This window comes from Aethalodelphis obliquidens, unplaced genomic scaffold (assembly GCF_003676395.1).
Source record: "Aethalodelphis obliquidens isolate GAN/ISIS:26980383/991018 unplaced genomic scaffold, ASM367639v1 scaffold128, whole genome shotgun sequence".
Classification (NCBI taxonomy): Eukaryota; Metazoa; Chordata; class Mammalia; order Artiodactyla; family Delphinidae; genus Aethalodelphis; species Aethalodelphis obliquidens.
Window position 1 is genome coordinate 696931 of NW_020838072.1, and position 12117 is coordinate 709047.

At 48.1% G+C, this 12117-nt stretch overlaps 2 protein-coding genes across 2 annotated transcripts; both read right to left on the reverse strand.

Moving 5' to 3' along the window:
* Positions 1-1037: 1037 nt before the first annotated feature.
* On the reverse strand, positions 1038-6688 carry LOC113616015 (retinol dehydrogenase 12-like). Its single transcript, XM_027099158.1, has 6 exons — positions 6504-6688; positions 6079-6318; positions 5696-5785; positions 2907-3095; positions 2323-2429; positions 1038-2248 (listed from the first exon to the last, which is right to left on the reverse strand). The coding sequence occupies exons 1-6, from the start codon at positions 6679-6681 to the stop codon at positions 2060-2062; spliced, it is 993 nt and encodes a 330-aa protein (XP_026954959.1). The 5' UTR covers positions 6682-6688; the 3' UTR covers positions 1038-2059.
* Positions 6689-7389: 701 nt separating this feature from the next.
* CUNH2orf81 (chromosome unknown C2orf81 homolog) lies at positions 7390-12094 on the reverse strand. The gene is given in 4 exon segments (XM_027099140.1): positions 7390-8792; positions 8795-9148; positions 9223-9447; positions 11983-12094. Coding segments are annotated over 4 exon segments (1911 nt in total). The 5' UTR covers positions 12031-12094; the 3' UTR covers positions 7390-7508.
* Positions 12095-12117: the final 23 nt, after the last annotated feature.

Sequence of the window (12117 nt, forward strand, 5' to 3'; positions counted from 1 at the left end):
CTATTTAAAATAACAAAATATCTGATTTGTGAAATTAATGAAATAACAATATAATTAAAATATTGGGTTACAAAAGCGTATGAATTCAAAGAGAATGATTAATGTTAAAGAACTCTAAGCTCTATGTATTGTTTGAAAGAAGAATAAAGATATTGATTAAAGCTGTTAAATAAATACGCAGGGACTACCCTGGTGGTCCAGTTGTTAAGACCCCAGGCTCCCACATGTGGCACGGCCAATAAAATAAAATAAAATAAATATGCAGGTTAAGGGACTTCCCTGGTAGTCCAGTGGTTAAGAATCCGCTTTCCAATGCAGGAGACACGGGTTCGATCCCTGGTTGGGGAACTAAGATCCCACATGCCACAGGGCAACTAAGCCCGCACGCTGCAACCACAGAGTCTGTGCTCTACAACTAGAGAAGCCCATGTGCTGCAACAAAAACCCCGCACAGCCAAAAAAAAAAAAAAAAGCAGGTTAAAATTTTTAGAACAGAAGTAGATTGTATATTAGAGAGGGAGTTTAAAAATGGAAAAATCGGGACTTCCCTGTGTCCAGTGGTTAAGACTCCATGCTTCCACTATAGGGGCTGCAGGTTTGATTCCTGGTTGGAGAAGTAAGATCCTGTGCACAGCGCAGCCAAAAAAAAGGAAAAATCATCCCACTGCACTCTAAGATGCTCCCAACCAACCTTCTCTCCTTTATTCAGGGTCAGACTTGTATCACAGTCTGGTGGATCTCCCTGCCTCTTCCCCACTTTCTCTCACAGCCATTTGCCCTAGCAAGTTTCTTGTACCTTTAATCCTCAATTAATTGGCATCTGTTTCTCACATAATGTCCCTAGACTAACACAAATTCCCAATTTGTTTTATAAAATGAATCTATCCATGACAGCAAAACCAGACAATAGCAATATAAGTAAGGAAAAGTACAGTACAGGCCAATCTCATTTATGAATAAACAGTTCCAAGCAAAAACATGAGTATACTAAATTTAGCCACGTATACAAAATTAACACTCTGACAAAGTTGGTTTAAATGCAAGTTTGGTTTAATACTAGAAAATCAATTAAGGTCTAGGAAAAGAAATAAAATTTATAATAGTTGAAAGAGAAGAAATAAATATTATTCCCAGATGGTGTGATTTTCTATGTGGAAAAACCAAAAGTCTACAGATAACTTGTCAGAATTAGATAACTTAATAAAGTTGCTTGATGTATGATTAACATACAAATTTTAAAATACCATTTGCAATAGCATAAAAAGTAAGGTATCTGGAATTAAATATAATAAAACTTGTGCAAGATCTTTAAGGGTAAAATTATTCAAAATTTTATAAAGATATTAAGAAGATTTAAATAGACAAAAGTACACTTTGCTCATGTTTAGAACTCATTATCGTGAAGACTTCAATCCTCCCAAGTAGATGTAGTGCAATCCCAACAAGGTTTGTGTATGTGAAAGTTGAAAAGCTGATTCCAAACTTTATGTAGATTTAAAAGAAGCAATGCACTCTCACTCTCAGAATTCACTGACCTTATTGCATGACTCAGCACCCAGGAGCAGCTGGTTGATAGAAAGGTGGAATGGTTACCTGTAGGCTCAGTTACAGTACCAGCTGGGAGACAACACCCTATGAAGTTGGGATGCTCTCCTACAGGATGTGGCATATGCCTTAATCCAGAGGACACTATGTGGTACTGTCTCCCCCAAGGCCAGGAAACAAGAGGCACAGGTAGAAGTTTCCCCTCTTACTGGTACATCTAATACCCGCCAAAAGGAGTCTTACTCCCCATTACCACAACATGGGACTCGGTAGGTTTGGAGATCCTAGTGCCCAAGACATGAACACTTCTATCAAAGTACTAGCAGTAAAGTAGAAGCTGAAACTGTCCCCTGGCTGATCTGAGCTCTCACGCCCCTGAACCAACAGGAAGAGCAAGTGGTCACTATACTGGACAAAGAGATTGATCCTTGGAGCCAGCAAACAGAAGGCATAATCAGAGTAAGGGCTGGGAGTCAAGGAGAAGGTGGCTAGTTAGGGCAGGGGTCACAGAAGATCAGTCCACCTTGTCTAGGTTTGTTAGTCGGACTGAGGTATTCCAGAGGCTTTGGGCCACGTGACAATCCCGAGCAGCTTCAGGGGGAAGAGTTATCACACAGGAACTGTTAAAATGTTTTCCAGAAATGCCATCCAGCTCCTTTGCCAAGCACAGGTAGAGGACTGGGATTGCACCTTGTTTGCTATCCTGTAGAGACACGGGGAAGAAGAGGAGTAAAGGACACTCAGCAGCAGAGCCCTGCCCCACCCTCCACTACCCACCTTAAAGAAGAAGCTGAGGAGCCAGAAGAGGAAGTGATATGGCCAAGAGAAATGCCTCATGATCTTCGTGTATACAACACCTGGGTCCACAGAGTTCACAGTCACACCTGAGAGGGTGAGACACATGCAGTACAAAGTGAAGTGAGAGTAGGATGTTGGGAAGAAAGGGTTAAGTGTCGTTCTGCAATGTGCAATGAGGGGAGGAGGATCCTTTCAGATCTGTCGGGTAGAGGTGACAAGAGACCTGGGGGTGGTACCAGGGAAGTCAGTGTTTAGTAACTTACATGAACGGTGATATGTGAGCCAGTAAGGAGACATAAGTATTTGAAAGTGTTGGGTGATCTTGAGGGGGAACATGATGGATGATGTTGGAGGAGAGGGAAGTTGTAGGTGATGAGAGAGTTGGAAAAGGACGAAGGGAGATATGAAGATGGGGTTGAGAGAAACATAGGGTGCACAGATGATAAATGGAGGATATTAACAGCTGGCTTGGGGGATATTGGGAGTATTATATGGCCAGAATATATTGGAATGAGATGGGAAGTGTTGGGAGTGGAGGAGTAGGGGGTGTCAGAGGCAGTTACCTGTCCCTTGCAGTCTCTGGGCAAGCTTCCCAGTGAATGAGGCCAAAAGAAGTTTGCTGCAGTCATAGTTCTGGTTGAAGGTCAAAGGTCTACCAGCCCCTATCAGATGTTCCTCATCAATGTACCCATGTGCTTGCCGGAAGGAAGACACATTCACTACCCGGGCTGACCCTGCCCGCTGAAGGGCCCCTGGGTAGAGAGAGGACCACACACCTTCAATCCAAGTACTAGAGTAAATTCCCATGCCCACTCCCCAACCTGCTTCTCCATGAGACTCCAGGAGGACAGGGACCATCCCAGGCTTTCAGGAGAGAGTCAGTGGGTCCCCAGGCAGGCGCCCAGGAGAGGCACAGCATAATGTGAACTGAGACTTCATTTTTATTAGCTGTTTTCCTAATGCTCTTCCTCTTGTTTTATTATAGTGGGTTGTTTTTTTTTTGCCTAAAGTAAAAGTGGAGTTTTGCCTTTTCTTTCACTTGCCAGCTGGAGCTAATTTAATTAATCCTTGTTTATATTTTTATCTTGCTGATGGCTAAGAAGGGGAAGGAGAGGCTCGAAATGCTGTGAAAACTGTCTTTCACACATTCATACATTCATTCTTTTACTTATTCATTCCACAGTTATTCACTAGGACCCTGTATTATGGCAGACACCACACTAGGTGCTAAGGACATATGGGTGCTAGGTTTAGGGGGAAAAGAAATGTGTGCAGAAATACTTGGGAAGGTGTGGGTTTTTTAAAATTTTAACTATCTTCCAAAAGAGTGAAAGTAAAATTACTATCAATAGAACAGGTACAAGTAAATTAAAAAAAAAAAAGAGTTCCTAACTATACAGAAAAAAGTCTGGATTATATAAAGTATCAAAAGTTGTAGGACTTCCCTGGTGGTGAAGTGGTTAAGAATCCACCTGCCAATGCAGAGGACATGGGTTTGAGCCCTGGTCCAGGAAGAGCCCACATGCTGCAGAGCAACTAAGCCCATGCGCCACAACTACTGAGCCTATGCCCTAGAGCCCGCGAGCCACAACTACTGAGCCTGTGTGCCACAACTACTGAAGCCCGCGCACCTAGAGCCAGTGCTCCGCAACAAAGAGAAGCCACCGCACTGAGAAGACCATGCATTGCAACGAAGAGTAGCCCCCTCTCACCACAACTAGAGAAGGCCTGTGCATAGCAACGAAGACCCAAAGCAGCCAAAATAAATAAATAAATAAAATTATTGAAAAAAAAATTGTAGTTGTCACATATGAGTTTACTTATTGTTTCAAAATGCTAAAACTATTTTGAGCCCCCCATTTAAATGAAGAATCACAAATGAAAACTAGAGCAGGAGGTATTTAGCCAAAATTTGTTGGAGACAAGATTATTCTTAAAGAGGACAGTGAACTCCAAACTTGCAGACATAGTGACATGAAGACCAAAGGGGCTCACAGCCTAGTTGGAGACTGATCTTCATGCAGTGCAGGAACAGAGATGTGTACAGGGACTAAGGGAGTCCTGTAAATGGGGACGGCTGGGGGAGGCAGAGGTGTCAGGGCAGGATCCACAGCACGAGTGATATCTGTGCTGAGTGTTGGCAGCTGAATTAAGTTAGACAGGCTAAAGAGATGGGAAAGCGTATTCCAGATAGAGGGAAATACATGTGCAAAAGCACAGCCAGAATTAAAAAACAGAGTGTGGCCCAAGAGATACAGATTGTCTGGCTGGAGACAAGGGTGTGGGTTTGGGAAAGGCAAAGGTGAGACTCTCAGCCTGCAGAGGGTCTTTTAAGGAGAGAGAAGCAGTTTAGTTTATTATATAAAGTACAGAGTTCCTTCAAAGGATTTGAAGCAAGAAAGTGATATGATGAAAGGTGATTTCTTAGAAGTGGCAGAAGGGAGAATAGATTAGAGAAGGGAAGATGGGAGAGAAGGCAGTTTAAGAAACTATTACTAAGCAAGGTACAGACAGGGTATTGTAGCATGTTATAATTTTTGGAAAGGGGGGGGAAATATTTATACTTACAAATGCATAGGGTTTGGCCTTGCTCTTTGTTCACTTTCCAGTTGGGGCTAATTTAATCACCCACTAAAGGGTACATGAGACCTGGCATATGGGTAGGGTTTGGCCTACCAAATGCATAGGGTTTGGCCTTGCTCTTTGTTCACTTTCCAGTTGGGGCTAATTTAATCACCCACTAAAGGGTACATGAGACCTAGCAATAGTAGTTGCCTCCCAGGAGGGGAACGGGTAGCTGATTTTCCAAGAGAAGAGGAGACTTTTTCTTTCTGTCTGTCTGTCTTTTTTTTTTCCTACTGCATACCCTTTTGTACTTTGGACATGTCATACCTGACCAAAAAATTAATTTTCTTTTAAAGAGGCTATTAGACAAGCCAAAGAAAATGCTAGGGAGAATGTGCCTGTCACCCAATCCCTCCCCTCCCTAGGAAGAATACAAACCTCCTTAATTCTAGTAGCCTAATACCACCCTCAAGAAGCTTTTGTTGAGATGACTGACTGTACTAGTCTGGCTAGAACTCAGAGCTGGGGGAAAGAGAGGTGGGATGTAGATCTTACATCCTCTTGCTGGTTGTATCTGGGGCTGACTGATTCCATTACCAGCCTCTTAATCCTGACTGTTGCCAGGTGGGTTCCCTGCTGTGTACAGCAAAAATATGCTGGGTCATTGCTCAGCAAGCATCTGGGTGCCAAGGGAAAGGAGATGACCACGGGAGACAGTAAGCACAAAAATGCCAGGGGAATGGAAAAGTGGGGGTGGCACAGAAGGTAAGCACCCCTCCTTCCTTACCTTGGAGCAGATTTGTGAGCAGAAAGGGTCCAGTGTAGTTGGTGGCAAAGGTGAGATCAAGGCCCTCTGGGGTAAGTGTAGTGGGGAATCCTGGGAGAAGATGAAAACATAGGTGGTGGGTGATGGAGTGAGGACCCTGAGGGAGACAAAGTCTGGGGAGGACATATTGGGTTCAGTAGAAATGCCACAGGAGCATGGATGTGTTGAGATGGGGGCGATGAAGTTTGAGGCTATAACTTAAGGTAGGCTTTTTAGGATAGTGTCTGAATTACAGTGTTTCCATGGTCTGTACAGGTTAGGCTTGGAGGATGCCTGTTTTGGGGCCCCTGAGCTAGAAAGGAGGTTCCTGAAATGTGCTTAGGGGAAGCAGTCAAGGCACATACCACAGACTGCAGCATTGTTAACCAGGAGATGTATCTCATGATACTCCTGCAGAAGCCGCTGAGCGAAGCTTCGGACAGAGTTCATAGAGCTCAGGTCCACCTCACCAAGCAGGAGACGGTTGCTCTTTGACGCCGCTTGTATCTCGGCCAGGGCTCGCTGTCCACGCACCCGGCTACGGCAGGCCAGGATCACACGTGCCCCGCGGCGGGCCAGCTCCTGGGATACAGCCTTCCCGATGCCTGTGGGAGGGCAGCTTCAGAGTATGCTAGTCTGGGGAGTGACTAAAGGGCAACGTGGTGGGGGGGGGGTGCGGGGGGAGACAAATGTTCTGACGGTGGGTGCTGGTCCTCCTCCCTGCCCTCCCTGTTGGGGCTGTTGGAGGCTGAGGCCCTTAGTGAAATGACAGGGCAGGAGGAGCACTCACCACTGTTGGCCCCAGTCACCACTGCTATCTTCCCAGTCAAATCCGTGGAGCAGCATTGGAGGTCCCAAAGATACAACTTATGCCAGACCTGCACACTTAGTCTAAGCAGGAGGACCAGAATGAGGAGGACAGAGCCAGGACCCCAGACTGGGGTGTTGAGTAGAGACCACAGTGACATAGCAGCGAAGTCTGGTCTGCCACTGGAAGTGCTGCCCATGGGAGGGTGGGGAGGGACTAGTCAAAGCTGAGTAGGACTAGGCAAGAGGTTGGTGTGGAGCATAAGGCACAAAATTTAAGGAGGCACTCACTCGTGGGTGTGCTTGAGCATCCCGTTTGAAACTGAGAGTGAATTCCTCCTTAAATTGTTTTCCCTAGCTATCTGATTGCCTCACTCCATTGCTGGTCCAAGTCAAAGATCAAGAGAGTCCAGGTTTCCCTAAACCCTGCATAGGCTCAAATGTGTCTCCAAGTGAAACTTGGGTTTGCACTCTAAGATGAACTGACAGAGCTCCAGGGACTGGAAATTAACTTCCTCATGTCTCGAATCACTCTGTGCTTAAGTGGGGTCATCCCCTTCTTCCCCTACTGGAAGGAGACTCTTATAAATTCTCCAAACTGAGGCAGACCCCACTTGGAACACTTATGTCTGCTCCTTTGTGGGGATGGGGATGGTTCTCCAGAATGCCTCTGCTAGGGAGCCACCTTGGCCCTAAAGCAGGGTCTCCTAAGGGTGTAATGGAATTATTCCCTGGAGTCAGTGTTCTATATTCTTCTAGACCACTCCAGTTCACGAGAGCACACACTTGGAAGAAACTGACAGGCATCAGGCCAATACTTAAGGCAACTCAGGTGTTTATTTCTGGCAAGCAGACAGAAGGAAGGTAGGTTTCACACTGCCTGAGGTTCGGGGCTCAGAATGGGGCAGGCGCTTGGAGGGGAGTGACCACATTTTGGGGGTTGAGCTCTTCATTAACTGTGCCACGGTCACCTGGGGCTTTGGGGCACCTATGTGGGTGGAGGAGAGGTGCCACCTTCTTTGTCCTCCTTTTGAGGTTCAGCAGAGCTGAGCAGCACCTGGGTGGCTGGGTTCCACATGCTCACACCAGGAGCCAGCTCCAGTGCTTCCGGCAGCAACACGGGCTTCCGCATCACCTGGCACTTGGCCTCGAGAACTCGGGGCACGGGATGAAGCCACTTGTGAGGATCCTGGCTCTCCCCGTCCCCAGGGTCCAGGCCCTGCAGAGGTACGCGGGTGCGGCCAGCCCACAGCTCTCCCAGCAACTCGCCCTCCCCCTCCCAGCCGCTGGGCCACTTGGCACCCGGCCATAGTCTGGGGCTGGGGCTGCGGGCCACGTCGGGGCGCGCCGGGTGTGTGGCAAGAAAACGGAGCCCGGGACTAGCGAAGGGCAGCTTTGAACCAAAACCTGGCGACGGTAGGCCTAAACTTAAAGTAGGGAATTGGAGGCTGGGGCCGGGGCCCAAGGCTCGGAAAGGAACGCCAGGTGCGATAGGGAAGAACACTGACGGGGAGACGCGGACGCTGGGGGCGGAGGCTTGCGGTCCGGCTGGGGCCTCGATCTTCTCGCCCCGCTGGCGCCCGCGGTAGGCTTCCAGGGGGGACGTCTCGGAGTCTGGGACCAGAACCTCCGCCAGCGGGCGCACCCAGTGGCGCGACAGCCGCGCTGGGTCCAGGCGCGCCATCGCCGCCTTGCGGCCCATTCTGTAGTGCAGCGCGCTGGGCCGCGCATCGGCGCGCCCGGGCTGCTGCGGCTGGAACCCCCCGGAGGCGCTGAGCGTGGTGGGGCCGCCCGCAAAGGGGCCGGACACCGACACGACCGAGGGGATGCGGGGCACCTTCTCCTCCTTGAGCTCCGGCCGGTCTCCAACCGCGTACGGCTGCGGCTGGGAATAGTAGAGGTCCTCGAGCGAGAACTGAGAGCTGAGGGGCTGTGCCCTCTCGACAGAGGCCTGAGGGCTGGCTACCAAGGACAGCTCCAGAGAACGGTGGGGACTGCCGGCGGGCGCCATCTCTTTCGACGGTTGGCTGCTCGCGTTCAAGGATCCGACTGCAAACAGGTGGCCCCTCGCCTGGTCGTCCAGTTTCTCTAAAGGACCCCTGGGCCCTGTCTCCTGAAACAGGACCGGGGTGGGTAGGGGGCCCGGGGTGACTCTCAGTTCAGGAGGACGCTCCCAAGATTCCATCCGCTCCTGAGAGCCTGTATCCATCCACGATCTTCCTAAAGGGATCTGGTCCACGTTCTCTTGGTCCTGGGGAAATGCACCAGGGTGTAGGTGAGGGGTGAGTGGTGAGACGTCAGAAAGGGTAGAGAGGAGGTTGGAGCAGTCCAGTGAGGCCCTGAGGAGATCGAAGACGCGGCGGGGGCAGCGGTGACAGCTGGGAGGTAGCTGGGGGCTGAGCTTACTTCGCCTTGGAAGGTCTCCTCCAGCCCCACCGAGGTCAGCGCGTGTAGCACGGGCACGGATCCCTGAGCCCAGGCATCCGTCGTGCAAGACAAGGGTTCCTCGTCCTCGCCCCATGTGGGGTCCTCTGCCACTGCAGATTCTCCCTCGTCCCTGGCCAGGAAGCGCCACTCGGTGATCTGCAGCATGGCTTCCCGGGCCTGGCTGATGGTGAATGGAATGCACTGCAGAGGCGAGAAAGGGTCTCAGCCCAGCAGGGAGGGGTCAGGGAGAGGGGAGAACAAGGATCCAGGCCCACCTGTTGAGTCAGGTAGACTTGAAAGGCAGAGTCCATGACTCGGGCCAGCAGATCAGCCAAGATGTCCCCCACCACTTCCTCGCCCTCTTCGAGAGCCGTGAGCGCCATCCACTCAGCCTCAGTGAGCCGCCCAGGCACTATGTCCACCTGCAGCACCACCGGAGCCGTAGGCGGCCGCGCCTTTTCCGCCTTGGATCGGGTCACCCCGCGGTCTCGGACCTGCCTCTGTGGGAAAGGAACAAGGCAATCAGGGTGGGAAACTAAGGAGTGGAGAAGCAGTTATGGGCTAGGAGGAAGCTTCCTCAAGTGGTCTAGTAGGAAAGAAAGCCTTTAGAGAGGGATAATTTACTAAGAGATTACCATGTGACAGATGCTTTTCAGGTGTGTGACTTAGCTAATTTAATTTTCATAACAGCTCACTAGCCCATTTTACAGACAAAGAAACTGAAACCTGACAGCAGTTTACCTCCACTTGCTTGGGATTACACAGTGAACCCAGGCTATATATAGCTCTAACTGCACAGTCCTTGCTATTTGCACTAGTTCAAAGTGTTCAAAACTCTTGCAAGTTCAAGAACTTGAGAAAGAAAAGTCAATAGGACTTCCCTGGTGGTGCAGTGGTTAAGAATCCACCTGCCAATACAGGGGACATGGGTTCCATCCCTGGTCTGGGAATATCCCACATGCTGAGGAGCAACTAATCCCACAAGCCACAACTAGAGCCCACGCGCTGCATCTACTGAGCCCATGTGCTGCAACTACTGAGGCCCATACGCCTAGAGCCCATGCTCTGCAACAAGAGAAGCCACCGCAATGAGAAGCCCACGCACCACAACGAAGAGTAGCCCCTGCTCGCTGCAACTGGAGAAAAGCCCACACGCAGCAGTGAAGACCCAACACAGCCAAAAATAAATAAAGTTATTTTAAAATGTAGGGGAAAATAGTTTAAATTGTCATATAATCTCTGGGTGAGAAACAGCTGCCTAAGCATAAAAGTAATGTAAGAAATAATAAAGAAATGGATAGATAAGTATATATATATATATATATGTCAAATTTTCCTCTGCTTATTTAAAAAAAAACATTCCTAATTAGAAGGTGATAATAGTAGTTTTCATTTACTGGCACTTAAAGTATATCAGTCACATACATGGATTCAATTCCTACATTTTTTAGACTACATACTATTTTTATCCCCATTTTACAGAATTTGCCCAGGACAACAGAGCAAGGAAGTAGTGGGGTCATATTTCATATGCCAGTCTGTCTGACTCCAGAGTTTGACTTTATCCTGCTTCCTAAACAAAAAATATGAGCAACAAATTTTAAAAAAGGATAAATATCCCCCAATACATTAAAAATGCATAAAATTTTTTAAAATCATAAGACCTCCAAGGATAATAAGCAAAGGACATAATATTTCACAAAAGTGGAACTGTTGATGACTAATAAACTTTTGAAAAGCTGTCCAACCTTCAAAAGTACCAATTCCAGTTTTATGAACACACACAAAGGCATATTCTGAAATGAAAATATATATTCTCTAAAATAGTCCCTGTGATGTCATTTATAATAGCAGAATATTGAAAACATACATCTAACAAAAAGAGAATAGGTGGCTAATTGTGTGCTACCTATATGATGGACTATTATGCAATGATTAAAGGCAGTCTTTAGGAAGAATTTACAATAGCATAGGTAAATACTTATGATGTAATGTTAACTGAAAGAAGCAGGATACAAAATTACATATCAAGTATGATCTCAGATATGTAAACCGATGTGTTGAAGAAAAGGAAAGCACAAAAATTGTAATAGTGGATATGTTTCTTTCCTACACTCTTCTCCATTTTATAAGTTCTCTACAGTGACTTTGTATCCTTTTATAATCAAGAAAAATCCACTGAAAAAGAAAAATCTAGTCCCCCCAAAATCCATATTAAGGACATAGGAATTTAGTAGCAGATTCTTGGGCGCTTTCTCATTTCCCCACAACAGTCTCCCTGAACCTGATTCCTTCTAAAATTTACCTCCCAACGTAATCTTCCCAAACCTTTGCCTCCCCATCCCCACCCTTATTGCCTCATACATGGTGTTCCCCAAAATTCATTCTCCCCCAACTCTGGTGTTTCCTAAACCTCACGCTGAACTCAAAATCCCTTAAGCCTCATTTCCTCTCTCTGCTAGAGAGAACAGTCCACTTGGCAAGCCCAGGGAATGGCCCATGGCCCAGTCCAGGCTTGGCCAGAGCAGAGCAGGTAGGGAGAGTTGGTTCCTTAGACTTCCCCACCCAGCGTCTCATGTGACACCCGTGATAACGGCTTTAAACAATTGACTTTCAAGTACAGCCTCAGAATTGTTGTTTAATCCATTTCTTCCTCCTGAAATTCTCGAAATGTATCATATCTAGCAACACCTCTCCCCAATGCCTAATTCTGGTTTATCCATTCAAATGGGTACACCTCAGTATAAGAAACATTATACATGCATTAACTGTTTCCAAAGTCACTTCTTGTTCTTGAGCTCTGCACCACCCATTTAACCCCTTTCCCTCAGGTTCCAAGTGTGAAAATGCTTGTGAGTGGGCGTGGTGCAGGTGTAGATTTTCTGCCCTAGTGCACCGACATGGCTTCCTTGGTCATCTTGAATGCCCGCATGGAGGGCGGGCGCCGGGTGGCACAGAGCTGGCCCACGGTTCAGGACACCGATCTTAACGGTCTATCCCCGCTCTGGGGCACCCTCAGCTGAGCTAAAGCTCACCGGGCCTTCGTGCGTCATCGCCGCAGCTGTAGCTCCAGCCCCGGGCATCCAGCTGCTTTCCTGTCCCGCCGCCGCTGCTGCTGCCGCCTATCGGTCGCCTCGGCAACCACGCCGCTGGCGGGCTCGCCCCGCCTA